Source organism: Gadus chalcogrammus, chromosome 5, assembly GCF_026213295.1.
Source record: "Gadus chalcogrammus isolate NIFS_2021 chromosome 5, NIFS_Gcha_1.0, whole genome shotgun sequence".
Taxonomy (NCBI): Eukaryota; Metazoa; Chordata; class Actinopteri; order Gadiformes; family Gadidae; genus Gadus; species Gadus chalcogrammus.
This window is the reverse complement of record NC_079416.1, coordinates 2431479-2447492: the sequence shown is the minus strand read 5'-3', so window position 1 is coordinate 2447492 and position 16014 is coordinate 2431479. Positions and strand designations below refer to the sequence as shown.

The 16014-nt window shown below is 42.6% G+C and overlaps 1 protein-coding gene across 1 annotated transcript in view; it reads right to left on the bottom strand.

Moving 5' to 3' along the window:
* The window catches only part of kiaa1109 (KIAA1109 ortholog), a 115138-nt gene extending 105826 nt beyond the window's left edge, over nucleotides 1-9312 (bottom strand). The window contains exons 1-2 of the mRNA XM_056590573.1: nucleotides 9150-9312; nucleotides 32-155 (exon numbers count right to left, since the gene is read on the bottom strand). Of these exons, the coding sequence (XP_056446548.1) occupies nucleotides 32-131 (100 nt within the window). The 5' untranslated portion in view covers nucleotides 132-155; nucleotides 9150-9312. The remainder of the gene's footprint in view (nucleotides 1-31; nucleotides 156-9149) is intronic.
* Between the last annotated feature and the right edge of the window lie 6702 nt (nucleotides 9313-16014).

Sequence of the window (16014 nt, the reverse complement as noted above, 5' to 3'; positions counted from 1 at the left end):
TTCTGAATACTTACAGTGTTGAAGTACCTACCCACAAGAAGCCAAACAAAGTTGGAGTTGTGCTTGGTGAGGAAGTCGTCCAGATCCCCCAAACTTGGGAAAGTGTTATTATTAGGTTTGGAGACTTCCATGGCTACAGGTCTTCAATCAGATGCCTTAGAACAAAAACAGGTCGGATTAACTCTGCCATCCCATAGTCCAAAGCAGTCAAGTTTTTCCAAAGACCTTAACCTAAATGTGAACTGATAAACTGACTTTACTCCAGAAATAAAATTGCAGACAATATTGATATATTTATAGACAGGAATATCTAACTGAAGCTTCAACATGTTGAAATGGATTTTCCGATATTAATATAGATTAACCGAACAAACACAAACCACACATGGCCTGCAATGTTTAGAGGTTAAATTAATTATATTTATTGTTTGTTTCCATTAAAATAAGGGGTCCAACTCTCAACATGTTCTGATATCTGTCTATGGTTTATGATGGACATTGAAATAAAAATTATATAATACACAAATTATATAATACACTGGCTACTTCAACAGGTTAAAAATATTAAATATACAGTAGACTTTTCAAGTGCCTGAAAACAAATATTACAAAATGTGTAACCAATGAAGTAACCTGTTTCAACAACATTTTCCATTTTTGTCCACACATGTGTATAGTTCGTATTGCAAATGTTGGTCGTGGTAATCAGAGCCATTACACTCCGATAACAAATTCACATCCGGTTGCCTTGGTCATGCTATAGCCATTCTGCCCTCACCTACTAAATTTCAATTTCTCCCTCTGACTCGGAAGTAATACCTTGACATAATTCAAGGATTTTTGACAGATAAATCCAGCCGATTTTTCCGTGCAAAGATATATCGATTTTAAACTTGATCCTCTTTAAAACTTTAAGTGGCGAGAAAACCCATCCGAGTGTTGTGGCAGAGTAGCAATCTTGCATATAAAGGGTCCCATATAGTAACAGTAGGTGGAATGTCCTTTGAAAGACAGCCTTTAAAGACATGAGTTCCTGGAATTTAATGTGACTGGTCACATATAGCTACAGTAATTGGTTGAATTTTATGTTTAACATGTATTTAAAAAAGTTATGTTGCCTAGACTCTGCCAGATGTAATGTCTGACCAATGTAACGGACAAGAAAGCAAACCAACAGAGTAGACTGCAAATTGGCTCGATATAGGGGTGGCCTCTACAGGCCAGGGTATCAGTTATTAATTTGTGATTTAAAAAATAATAATAATAAATAATAATAATAATAATAATAATAATAATTGGTTTCCACCCACGTCTCAGGGGCACATCAGACTCAGGGCACATCAGACTCAGGACACATCAGACTCAGGGCACATCAGACTCAGGGCACATCAGACTCAGGGCACATCAGAGGATGAGATGACAATAAAAGGATGTGTAAAACAAAAAACTGCCAAAAAATCTTGAAATTCTCTGCAGAACACGCAAAGTGATGATCAAGAGAATAGAGCGAGTCTGTAACCTCTGACTCAACCTACAGAATATTTCATAGAAGCAACAAGGCTTCTCCTGCGTCCGCTATAACCGCAGTAGGAGGAACCCACTTACACGCCTAACTAGGGGTGTAATGGTACACAAAAATCTCGGCTCGGCACGTACCTCGGTTTTGAGGTCACGGTTCGGTTCATTTTCGGTACAGTAAGAAATCAAAATGCTAAATACAAATGTGCTTCATAACATGTCCTTCAAGTTGTTCATAACACACTTTTGTGATTTTTACAATAGGAACATGAGACAATACAAAGCTAGAATTTTGCTCAAAAATATAAAGATTCTGAAATGAAGAAATAAAAATAAATAACATTGGCTCAGACTGTTGCTCAGATTAATTTTTACTCCCCCCCCCCCCCCCCCCCCAATCTTTAGCCCTGATGACTTTCGCTCAATCATCATGTTTTTTGCCAGAAAAATCAGTTTTGACAAATCCACATTGTCTGCAGGATGATAATAATACCCAAAATTTGAGTGTACATACAATGTGCCCTACATGTTACTCCCGTATACCACAATGCAATGCGGTCGTGTTTTTCCGGAGGAGAAGAAGCTGAATAACCGCGAAAATGAATACATTTAATGATGGAGTCTACGGCTTGCGTTTAGAAATGTCAACAATTTATTTGGGATTTAACATTGAATATTTAACATTCAAAATTAATTAAAACAAACTAGGAAGGTTTCACCTGCATGAAACATACTCTGATTACACACACTAGCCCTGATGCCGAGGTAAATACTGTGTGGGGTGCATATTATGGCAGGCCTTACATCAAATCTTTCGAATCAATCCGCACTACCCGGTGGATTCTTAGAGTTTGAATCATCAGGCATCACCCATCACGGAACTAGTCAATTGTCACAAGCTCTGAATCAGTGCGTCGAAAACGCGATACAGTTTCATTTTCATAGGACCTTAACACAGTTAAAGTCTTAAAAATATTTATGAAATACCCCTAATCCTAGTCCCCCAAGAGGGCAAGAAGAGAAGTCCCTTAGTGAATCCCTCTTCCAGGGATGGTTAGTAATACAATGGGTGCCATCATCGTCAACATTTAATATCCTTTAGTTAAGAAATAAATGTTTAAGGCGATGCAGGGCTGTCGGTATCAAACATCCCCTCACTAGAGAAAGCAGCTGCCATACTAACCACACCATATTGAGTCCCTAACTATATTGACTTCTTAACTATATCGACTACTTATTAATATATTGTATAATATATAAAAAACAAATAATAGACAATTGTAGTGGCAGAATCCACAACATCCACAATTGACAGGGTATCTTCTTGCACTATGACAGCTATAAGATGAGAACATGACCACACACTGTGGAGATATACGTAGCATTGAATAGGCCTGTGTGTTGATGATGCTCATCCACAGCCCCTTCAGTTACTCTTTGGCACAAATGTGGACTGTAGAAAACAGTCAATGCAGCGCTGCTGTTATTGTGATGGAGACAGGCCACAGTGACGGGAGACAGCAACACCACTTAGAGAGCCTGGTCCATATAGACCAGAAGACAGCACCACCACTTAGAGAGCCTGGTCCATGTTGACCAGGAGACAGCACAATGACTCACAGAGCCTGGTCCATATAGACCAGAAGAGAGCACCACCACTCACAGAGCCTGGTCCATATAGACCAGAAGAGAGCACCACCACTCACAGAGCCTGGTCCATATAGACCAGGAGACACTCACAGAGCCTGGTCCATATAGACCAGGAGACACTCAAAGAGCCGGGTCCATATAGACCAGGAGACACTCACAGAGCCTGGTCCATAATATAGACCAGGAGACACTCACAGAGCCTGGTCCATATAGACCAGGAGACACTCACAGAGCCTGGTCCATATAGACCAGGAGACACTCACAGAGCCTGGTCCATATAGACCAGGAGACACTCACAGAGCCGGGTCCATATAGACCAGGAGACACTCACAGAGCCTGGTCCATATAGACCAGGAGACACTCACAGAGCCTGGTCCATATAGACCAGGAGACACTCACAGAGCCTGGTCCATATAGACCAGGGGCCGTATTCACAAAGGATCTTAGGGCTAAAAGTAGGTCCTAACTGGCGAATTTAGGAGTAACTCCTAAAAATAATGGGCGTGTCACTCTTAAATTTAGGACTCCTAACTTTTTTCACTAAGAGCAATTCACAAAGTATTTTAGGACTAAAAGTAGCACCTAAGTCTAGGAGAGCTTAAAAGTCCTCAAGAGGACTCCTAACTCAGTAAGACCTATTCACAAAGAATCTTAAAATGCCTGCGAGACGAAATGTTAGGGTATTCAACTTATTGTGGAGTTAATGCGCAATGCAATAACATCCCCGACTAACAGGAATAATCCGATTAGTCCCGAAATAAAATGTTATAAAAATTATAAGTTATAAAAATATATATATAACTTATAAAAAATAAAAATAATTGCGCCATCAAAAGACGAGGACGTGTTCGTCAATAGGAAGAAAGTGCATTCCATCAACACTCAGGTTGTTTTTGATGCAAATTTTAACATAGCCTACTGGATGTTGTTGCAAAGTGGCCTGGATCTTCAGTTTGATTCGCGCATTTTAATGGTGAGCGGTCTGAGGCAGCTTTTTGAGATGTAGGAGTTGGGTGTCACTTGCTGGGTGACAGTGACTATCCATGCAAGACGTGGCTCTAGACACACCCTACCTCAATCCACAACCGGGAGCACAGTTAAAGTGTAACATGTAAGTGATTACGCAGATTACGCTTAGTCCTATGCGTAAAACACATCGTATTGGCTCTTTGCGAGCACACAAACATACACGAAATGTTGTGGAGAGAGGAATTGGGCAGATGAAACGTCGGTTTCATGTCCTCCACGGCGAAATACGCCTCACCCCAGAGAGGGCAAGCACAGTAATCACTGTATGTGCCATTCTACACAACCTTTGCAAGCGGAGGAACATTCCACAGCCAGACGATGATGATGATGATGATGATGATGATGATGGCGATCAACATTACAAGGAATTTGGCCGTGTGGAACCGAGTGGACTGGCATTTAGGGATCACTTTGAAAACACATTTTAGGTAAACACCTTGGCCCAAATCAGTCAACACTTGGGTAGTTCTCTGTAACATTTATTTTCTTTTAGATTTTACGTATTTTTATTGTTTGCTTTCTCTCTCTCTTGAACGTGCAGGCTACAACGTCATTATCGTGGTCTGCACAAAATTGTCATCATGCGTGTATTCTGCTAACTGCACTATAACTACTTCATTTCGGAATTCATTTCTAGCCTAGGCTATTTCCTTGTTTTTCGGTGATTCAGTGGGCTCGTCTGAACAACCAATCACCGAACTGACCGCTTCTAAACTCGTGCACGAGAATTGACGTAATCCATAGCAACGGCGCGTCACTCTTAGTTCACTCTTTGTGATTTATCCTTAGTAAGAGTAGGTCTCAGCGGCTTTGTGAATAACTTTTAAGAAAAAACTCCTACGTAAAATGTTTTAGCGCGAGTTAAGAGCACTCCTAGCGGTAAGATAAAATGCTTTGTGAATACGGCCCCAGGAGACACTCACAGAGCCTGGTCCATATAGACCAGGAGACATTCATAGAGCCTGGTCCATATAGACCAGGGGCCGTATTCACAAAGCATTTTATCTTACCGCTAGGAGTGCTCCTAACTCGCGCTAAAACATTTTACGTAGGAGTTTTTTCTTAAAAGTCATTCACAAAGCCGCTGAGACCTACTCTTACTAAGGATAAATCACAAAGAGTGAACTAAGAGTGACGCGCCGTTGCTATGGATTACGTCAATTCTCGTGCACGAGTTTAGAAGCTGTCAGTTCGGTGATTGGTTGTTCAGACGAGCCCACTGAATCACCGAAAAACAAGGAAATAGCCTAGGCTAGAAATTAATTCCTATTAAGTAGTTATTGTGCAGTTAGCAGAATACACGCATGATGACAATTTTGTGCAGACCACGATAATGACGTTGTAGCCTGCACGTTCAAGAGAGAGAGAAAGCAAACAATAAAAATACGTAAAATCTAAAAGAAAATAAATGTTACGAACTACCCAAGTGTTGACTGATTTGTGCCAAGGTGTTTACCTAAAATGTGTTTTCAAAGTGATCCCTAAATGCCTGTCCACTCGGTTCCACACGGCCAAATTCCTTGTAATGTTGATCGCCATCATCATCATCATCATCATCGTCTGGCTGTGGAATGTTCCTCCGCTTGCAGAGGTTGTGTAGAATGGCACATACAGTGATTACTGTGCTTGCCCTCTCTGGTGTGAGGCGTATTTCGCCGTGGAGGACATGAAACCGACGTTTCATCTGCCCAATTCCTCTCTCCACAACATTTCGTGTATGTTTGTGTGCTCGCAAAGAGCCAATACGATGTGTTTTACGCATAGGACTAAGCGTAATCTGCGTAATCACTTACATTTAACTGTGCTCCCGGTTGTGGATTGAGGTAGGGTGTCTAGAGACACGTCTTGCATGGATAGTCACTGTCACCCAGCAAGTGACACCCAACTGGTACATCTCAAAAAGCTGCCTCAGACCGCTCACCATTAAAATGCGCGAATCATGGGTACCTGAAGATCCAGGCCACTTTGCAACAACATCCAGTAGGCTATGTTAAAATTTGCATCAAAAACAACCTGCGTGTTGATGGAATGCACTTTCTTCCTATTGACGAACACGTCCTCGTCTTTTGATGGCGCAATTATTTTTTATTTTTTATAAGTTATATATTTTTTTTTATAACTTATAATTTTTATAACATTTTATTTCGGGACTAATCGGATTATTCCTGTTAGTCGGGGATGTTATTGCATCGCGCATTAACTCCACAATAAGTTGAATACCCTAACATTTCGTCTCGCAGGCATTTTAAGATTCTTTGTGAATAGGTCTTACTGAGTTAGGAGTCCTCTTGAGGACTTTTAAGCTCTCCTAGACTTAGGTGCTACTTTTAGTCCTAAAATACTTTGTGAATTGCTCTTAGTGAAAAAAGTTAGGAGTCCTAAATTTAAGAGTGACACGCCCATTATTTTTAGGATTTACTCCTAAATTCGCCAGTTAGGACCTACTTTTAGCCCTAAGATCCTTTGTGAATACGGCCCCAGGGGCCGTATTCACAAAGCATTTTATCTTACCGCTAGGAGTGCTCCTAACTCGCGCTAAAACATTTTACGTAGGAGTTTTTTCTTAAAAGTTATTCACAAAGCCGCTGAGACCTACTCTTACTAAGGATAAATCACAAAGAGTGAACTAAGAGTGACGCGCCGTTGCTATGGATTACGTCAATTCTCGTGCACGAGTTTAGAAGCGGTCAGTTCGGTGATTGGTTGTTCAGACGAGCCCACTGAATCACCGAAAAACAAGGAAATAGCCTAGGCTAGAAATGAATTCCTATTAAGTAGTTATAGTGCAGTTGGCAGAATACACGCATGATGACCATTTTGTGCAGACCACGATAATGACGTTGTAGCCTGCACGTTCAAGAGAGAGAGAAAGCAAACAATAAAAATACGTAAAATCTAAAATAAAATAAATGTTACGAACTACCCAAGTGTTGACTGATTTGTGCCAAGGTGTTTACCTAAAATGTGTTTTCAAAGTGATCCCTAAATGCCTGTCCACTCGGTTCCACACGGCCAAATTCCTTGTAATGTTGATCGCCATCATCATCATCATCATCGTCTGGCTGTGGAATGTTCCTCCGCTTGCAAAGGTTGTGTAGAATGGCACATACAGTGATTACTGTGCTTGCCCTCTCTGGGGTGAGGCGTATTTCGCCGTGGAGGACATGAAACCGACGTTTCATCTGCCCAATTCCTCTCTCCACAACATTTCGTGTATGTTTGTGTGCTCGCAAAGAGCCAATACGATGTGTTTTACGCATAGGACTAAGCGTAATCTGCGTAATCACTTACATGTTACACTTTAACTGTGCTCCCGGTTGTGGATTAAGGTAGGGTGTCTAGAGCAGGGGTGCCCAACCAGTCGATCGCGGTCTACCAGTAGATCGCCGACAGATCCCAAGTCGATCGCGAGGTTTGAAGAAAAAAAAAAAAAAAAAAATATTATTATTATTATTTTTTTTTAATAAAATTAAATTTGCGCGGGACATATACGCGCAGTAGCGCATGTGCTGTTAACAGCAGTTGAAAGCCGTCAACAGTAGTTACACACTCCTAAACGTTGGCATGGCTGAGGGGAAACAAGCTAAGACCTACCATTTTCACCCTGAGTGGGAGGAAGATTATTGATTATCGTTGAGAAGGTGCCGTGCGCAGACGGAATGAAACCCCCACTGAAGTCCGTAGGTTCACGATACAACCCCCCCCCCCCCCCCCCCCCCCCCCGTCAACAATTGTTCTCTACCCCCCCCCCCCCCCTTGAAGGTAGGTTTGCTGGTAGATCTCGGGAGGTTGGCTACTTGAAAAGTAGATCTTGGGTCAAAAAAGGTTGGGCACCCCTGGTCTAGAGCCACGTCTTGCATGGATAGTCACTGTCACCCAGCAAGTGACACCCAACTGGTACATCTCAAAAAGCTGCCTCAGACCGCTCACCATTAAAATGCGCGAATCATGGGTACTTTGCACCAACATCCAGTAGGCTATGTTAAAATTTGCATCAAAAACAACCTGCGTGTTGATGGAATGCACTTTTGTCCTATTGACGAACACGTCCTCGTCTTTTGATGGCGCAATTATTTTTATTTTTTATAAGTTATATATATTTTTTTATAACTTATAATTTTTATAACATTTTATTTCGGGACTAATCGGATTATTCCTGTTAGTCGGGGATGTTATTGCATCGCGCATTAACTCCACAATAAGTTGAATACCCTAACATTTCGTCTCGCAGGCATTTTAAGATTCTTTGTGAATAGGTCTTACTGAGTTAGGAGTCCTCTTGAGGACTTTTAAGCTCTCCTAGACTTAGGTGCTACTTTTAGTCCTAAAATACTTTGTGAATTGCTCTTAGTGAAAAAAGTTAGGAGTCCTAAATTTAAGAGTGACACGCCCATTATTTTTAGGATTTACTCCTAAATTCGCCAGTTAGGACCTACTTTTAGCCCTAAGATCCTTTGTGAATACGGCCCCAGGACTCATAGCAGCACCACTCACAGAGCCTGGTCCATATAGACCAGGAGACACTCACAGAGCCTGGTCCATATAGACCAGGAGACACTCATAGAGCCTGGTCCATATAGACCAGGAGACAGCAGCACCACTCACAGAGCCTGGTCCATATAGACCAGCAGACAGCAGCACCACTCACAGACCCTGGTCCTAGCCTAGTTTACTTTAAAATGACGCAGTATAATTATTTATTACTCCTGGTTGTATGGCGTGTTAACAAATGTAAAAAAATGTTTGCGAGACAATGGCCGTCATCGACGCCACTAGGTTATCCATTCTACCTTGCTTGCAGATTAACATTTTATTTATTTATTATTATTATTATAATAATGGCCGGTGTTCACTTTCACAACATTAGCATTAGTGTTGCTAGCAGGGAAGCTAACCCGAACAAAAGGCCACACCCTAAGCCTCTATTGAACATTTTAAATATAAAGCCATACCTCAGATGATGTGAATAAGCCGTGTCCTTTCATCGGGCTCCGATTATTCAGCAAAAGGTTTCCGACCTTTAAAGACACGCCGAACACACACAGAGCTCTCCATGTCTAGTTCTGTGTTACGGAGATGGGTGTGTGTCACTTCCGGCTCTGGGAGTCGCTGTCCTGTGCGGGCCGACCAATGGGGAACGATTGGCACCCTGTACAGACCATGGTACAGACTGACCAAAGTGGAACGAGTGACTGGACCGACCAATGGGGAACGAGTGACGCAACCGAAGAAGAGCGCTTGGGACCTTAACCATAAACTATCTATCTATCTATCTATCTATCTATCTATCTATCTATCTATCTATCTATCTCTCTATCTCTCTCTCTCTCTCTCGATAGAGAGAGAGAGAGAGAGAGAGAGAGAGAGAGAGAGAGAGAGAGAGAGAGAGAGAGAGAGAGAGAGAGAGAGAGAGAGAGAGAGAGAGAGAGAGAGAGAGAGATAAGATGTGCAGAATTTTACTCATGGTGTCCTCTAGGCAAAGAACAATTACACAGAACTATAATTAAACAAGCACCTTTATTTCAAGATGTCCCCTCTCAATCAAAATTATAAAAATGCATCTATGACATCAGGGGTCTCATTTATAAAACTTGTATTTTGGGATCACTAACAACAAAAAGCAGAGTGAGTGGCAACATGTTGCTGCAGCAGTGAACTCTGTCAGTGGCACGGAGCGCGTGGATTAAAAAAGAAGTAGCCTGACATAAAGGTACATACTTTTATGTACCAATAAATCGTTATGGTCCCTGAAGACCCTCTCCCTCCGAATCCTGCCATTTGCATGGTCCGCCAGCAGTGCCATGGTGCAGCATTACGCACTGGGCTCACCGCTGTATTTCTAGGGTTACGGTAATAAGACTGACCGAGAACAGCTTGGTTAATCAGTTTGTAATCACCCACGTAAAATGTTCTTGAATATAACCCCTTTTGAATGCGTGATTTGTCATGAAAAGCATCAAGAGTAACGGACAACGTTTTTGATGAGGAGTGTGGCTTGGTTTTCCACACTTGGGATTTAATTGACATTTGATTATGTGTTTACAGTGTCACATACAAATATTATGTTATTGACACATGTTGGGCAGATGCTTTATTCCATGCAGTCGCGCCGTCAGTGGACAGTATGGAGTGACGGGATTAAATATAGAGAATTTTTTTTAATGTTTCTGGAGTAATAACTGAGAAATAACGCAGTTGACTTAAATTATTCTGATTAGGATTTAACGCATGATACGGGTTGAAATTAAATTTATGAAGGGCGATGATAAAACATAGGTAATCGTTCTTCTCACTCTACAATTCTTCGGTCTGACTTCAGTTCACCCCCACACCATCTGTGTCGCCAATTCTCCTTTTCCTCCAAACCATGCGTACGCATGGGTCAGAGTTTGCTTAGGGCTGCGCACATTTTCCCGTCAAGTTGGTTTTTTATAGATCACAACCTTGGCGTGGAAAGTCACGTACGCCAGTTTCAGCCCCGTTTTGTGCGTTTACTAAGACTTGCGTGGATTTCATGCTGAAACTTGGCGTACGCCAAAACCCAGAAACTGTCTTACGCACAAATAAATTCAGATGTATCAAAGTGTGCGAACGCATGGATCCAAGCACGTTTCTTTTGTACATCTCGATCAACGTGGAATTGAGCGCACATGCCGAGGTGCCAAACTCCTCCCTGTCCACGCCCTCATTTAAATATGCAATTTCATTTAAATAGGCCTCTGGACCTGAGATTCACCTCTTAATCCGATCACCTGGCACCATGAACAGAGGCAAAAAACGAAACTTCACGGAGTCTGAGCTCGAGATTTTGCTCCACGAGGTAGAAATGCGCAAGCATATGCTATTGGAACCCTGTCAACAGGGATAAATGCAAAACAAAAGAGAAGTGAGTGGGAGTGTGTTTGCGAGGCCGGCAATGCAGTGGGGTCTCAGCAGCGCACACACTCTGAAATTAAAAAAAAGTGGTCAGACCTCAAGGTGGAGGTGAAGCGGAGGGTTTCTGCCCACCGCCGAAGCGTGACCGCAACAGGTGGGGGGACGGGAGTGGGGGAACTCTCCCCCTTCGATTTGAGAGTGGCCGCTTTGATCGGTGACACAGCTTTCACCGGAGTGGTGGGAGCCCATGAAGGGTACGCCGATCATCCCCAAGGTAAATATGCTGAAGTCATAAATGCTGTAATTATACTGGTCATACAATTGGCTGCTTGCAATACACATAAGTCGTGCGTAAAGATGCCAGGATATTAAAGACTTTGACTCGTGTTTATTAACTTAATTTTTTTATTTTTGAATAGCAAGCAAGGAGAGGGCACGGATTGCTCCGTCGGCCCCGGCGTCTCCTCCGTCGGCCCCGGCGTCTCCTCCGTCGGCCCCGGCGTCTCCTCCGTCGGCCCCGGCGTCTCCAGCGCCCTTCGGATTTGACCATTTGCGATGTCCTCTAACAACGCTAACGCAGCCATTTTTAAAAAAAAATTCTTCATCCATTGCGCATGCTTTTATAGCCACCCATATAATTGCAAGGTGTGTTAATTGTTCATTAGTGTGTCTCTGATGTGCAAATCACTCTGAGTCATTGTTTTCACCTTTTTTCCCAGTTTCCCAGCGTCACCTCTAAGTGTCGCCAAAGGAACTATAGCTGTAGAAACGTGCGTACGACAGCTCTGGAGCTGGCGTGGGGACCGCACATTTTTACGGTCATTTCACGTTTTGTACATCTGGGGCCGTATTCACAAAGCATTTTATCTTACCGCTAGGAGTGCTCCTAACTCGCGCTAAAACATTTTACGTAGGAGTTTTTTCTTAAAAGTTATTCACAAAGCCGCTGAGACCTACTCTTACTAAGGATAAATCACAAAGAGTGAACTAAGAGTGACGCGCCGTTGCTATGGATGACGTCAATTCTCGTGCACGAGTTTAGAAGCGGTCAGTTCGGTGATTGGTTGTTCAGACGAGCCCACTGAATCACGGAAAAACAAGGAAATAGCCTAGGCTAGAAATGAATTCCTATTAAGTAGTTATAGTGCAGTTAGCAGAATACACGCATGATGACAATTTTGTGCAGACCACGATAATGGCGTTGTAGCCTGCACGTTCAAGAGAGAGAGAAAGCAAACAATAAAAATACGTAAAATCTAAAAGAAAATAAATGTTACGAACTACCCAAGTGTTGACTGATTTGTGCCAAGGTGTTTACCTAAAATGTTTTTTCAAAGTGATCCCTAAATGCCAGTCCACTCGGTTCCACACGGCCAAATTCCTTGTAATGTTGATCGCCATCATCATCATCATCATCATCATCATCGTCTGGCTGTGGAATGTTCCTCCGCTTGCAAAGGTTGTGTAGAATGGCACATACAGTGATTACTGTGCTTGCCCTCTCTGGGGTGAGGCGTATTTCGCCGTGGAGGACATGAAACCGACGTTTCATCTGCCCAATTCCTCTCTCCACAACATTTCGTGTATGTTTGTGTGCTCGCAAAGAGCCAATACGATGTGTTTTACGCATAGGACTAAGCGTTATCTGCGTAATCACTTACATGTTACACTTTAACTGTGCTCCCGGTTGTGGATTAAGGTAGGGTGTCTAGAGCCACGTCTTGCATGGATAGTCACTGTCACCCAGCAAGTGACACCCAACTCCTACATCTCAAAAAGCTGCCTCAGACCGCTCACCATTAAAATGCGCGAATCATGGGTAGCTGAAGATCCAGGCCACTTTGCAACAACATCCAGTAGGCTATGTTAAAATTTGCATCAAAAACAACCTGCGTGTTGATGGAATGCACTTTCTTCCTATTGACGAACACGTCCTCGTCTTTTGATGGCGCAATTATTTTTATTTTTTATAAGTTATATATATTTTTTTATAATTTATAATTTTTATAACATTTTATTTCGGGACTAATCGGATTATTCCTGTTAGTCGGGGATGTTATTGCATCGCTCATTAACTCCACAATAAGTTGAATACCCTAACATTTCGTCTCGCAGGCATTTTAAGATTCTTTGTGAATAGGTCTTACTGAGTTAGGAGTCCTCTTGAGGACTTTTAAGCTCTCCTAGACTTAGGTGCTACTTTTAGTCCTAAAATACTTTGTGAATTGCTCTTAGTGAAAAAAGTTAGGAGTCCTAAATTTAAGAGTGACACGCCCATTATTTTTAGGAGTTACTCCTAAATTCGCCAGTTAGGACCTACTTTTAGCCCTAAGATCCTTTGTGAATACGGCCCCTGAACGTGAGCGTGGAAAAGGACGTACGCCACGTTTTTGTGCGTACGCAACCTTAGTACATGAGGCCCCAGGGGTGGCTATAAAAGCATGCGCAATGGATGAAGAAAATAGTTTTAAAAATGGCTGCGTTAGCGTTGTTAGAGGACATCGCAAATGGTCAAATCCGAAGGGCGCTGGAGACGCCGGGGCCGACGGAGCAATCCGTGCCCTCTCCTTGCTTGTCTACTCAAAAATAAAAAAAATAAGTTAATAAACACGAGTCAAAGTCTTTAATATCCTGGCATCTTTACGCACGACTTATGTGTATTGCAAGCAGCCAATTGTATGACCAGTATAATTACAGCATTTATGACTTCAGCATATTTACCTTGGGGATGATCGGCGTCCCCTTCATGGGCTCCCACCACTCCGGTGAGAGCTGTGTCACCGATCAAAGCGGCCACTCTCAAATCGAAGGGGGAGAGTTCCCCCACTCCCGTCCCCCCACCTGTTGCGGTCACGCTTCGGCGGTGGGCAGAAACCCTCCGCCTCACCTCCACCTTGAGGTCTGACCACTTTTTTTTAATTTCAGAGTGTGTGCGCTGCTGAGACCCCACTGCATTGACGGCCTCGCAAACACACTCCCACTCACTTCTCTTTTGTTTTGCATTTATCCCTGTTGACAGGGTTCCAATAGCATATGCTTGCGCATTTCTACCTCGTGGAGCAAAATCTCGAGCTCAGACTCCGTGAAGTTTCGTTTTTTGCCTCTGTTCATGGTGCCAGGGGATCGGATTAAGAGGTGAATCTCAGGTCCAGAGGCCTATTTAAATGAAATTGCATATTTAAATGAGGGCGTGGACAGGGAGGAGTTTGGCACCTCGGCATGTGCGCTCAATTCCACGTTGATCGAGATGTACAAAATAAACGTGCTTGGATCCATGCGTTCGCACACTTTGATGCATCTGAATTTATTTGTGCGTAAAACAGTTTCTGGGTTTTGGCGTACGCCAAGTTTCAGTATGAAATCCACGCAAGTCTTAGTACATGAGGCCCCAGGTCTGTGAAAATATGACAAACATACTTGCTCCTCCTACGCCCCTGTTGGGTCTCTTGCAAAGAATGTTGTTAAAAATGACGCCTATCTTTATAATTGGACGAAACCCACTAGGGTGAAAGATATGGAGAGAACAGATTGCAGAATATCTGCCGAATATAAATGGAGGCAGATGATTAGGGCTACTGGGACTATCAAATATAATGGATCATTCAAGGACAATATTGTGTCAAGGGAGGAATTGAGATAGTTGTAATTGGTGGGATTACCGAAGTCTCTATATTTTCTCAGTTATTTATTTATTTATTTACAAAGGAAACCTAGGGATTTGGATTTAAAGATTATTTTGGTTGTTAATTTGGGGATATCGATAGCCTCGCATAGCCAGAATATATTTTCTATGAGCCATGCGGTTACTTCTACCATCCATGTGGCGGCGCCAAAGTCCATGGATTGACTTTGCCTAGTTGTAGTATCCCACGTTTTCTGTGCGCTATTATATATTTTTTTATTAGGGGTCCAAGCCAACAGGTTGGATCCCTATTGTTTTTGTAAGGATTATTATTATTATTCTTACCTCCCTAAAAGTGGGACCACAGCCCAAACCGTAAATGGTGCCGACACGCGAATTGCATGACTAGATCCAGATCTCTTCGGACTACGCAGACGACAAAATCCAGACACGCCGAACACTAGGTGGCGCTATACCAAGGGAAAACGCGTTTGGGGCTATAACTCCCACACCGAACCTCCCACAGTCAAAAACTTGTACCCACATATCCACTGGAGTCTGCTGCATCTTTTGGCATAGGCCACGCCCATTTGCGTCTATAATTTTTTTTCGCAAAATCGCGAAAACCGTAAAACTGTTTTTTCGCTACTCCTCCCACATTTCTTGACCAATCAACACCAAACTTTGCACACGAAATCTTCAGACAGACACGCAAAGACATTTTTGAACACTTTTTTGATTTGCCCTTTGACGACGAAACGGTAGCGTTTTGAATATCTGTTTATTAGCTACGTTTTACGTCGAAACGCAAAAAAATTAAAAAATACCAAAATTAAACATCGGATCAAGTCCACATTTTTGACACATGTCGATGCTACCCCTACTGGCGTTCAGTAAAATAATCGGAATATTTCGCCATAAGGGGGCGCAATAAACGAGGAAATTGTATATCTTCTAATTGGCCAAAGGAATGTTCTTCAAACTATAAGGGAACCATCAAGGGGCAAACCCGAGTCTATATAAAAAAATATGGCCAAGAATTATTAATGTGGGCGGGAGTTATTTGGCAAAGGAAAATTGTCTTTGGAAAATTTCGCCACAAGGGGTCGCAAAAAAACGACGAAATAATATATCTCCTAACTGGCCAATGGAATGTTCTCAAAACGCGTTTTGGGCTATAACTCCCACAACGAACCTCCCACAGTCAAAACCTTTATATCCACAGATTCACTGGAGTCAGTTGCATCTTTTGGCATAGGCCAAGCCCATTTGTTTTGAACACATACTCCGCGTTGTGCCGGCGAAATGCACACTTCTTG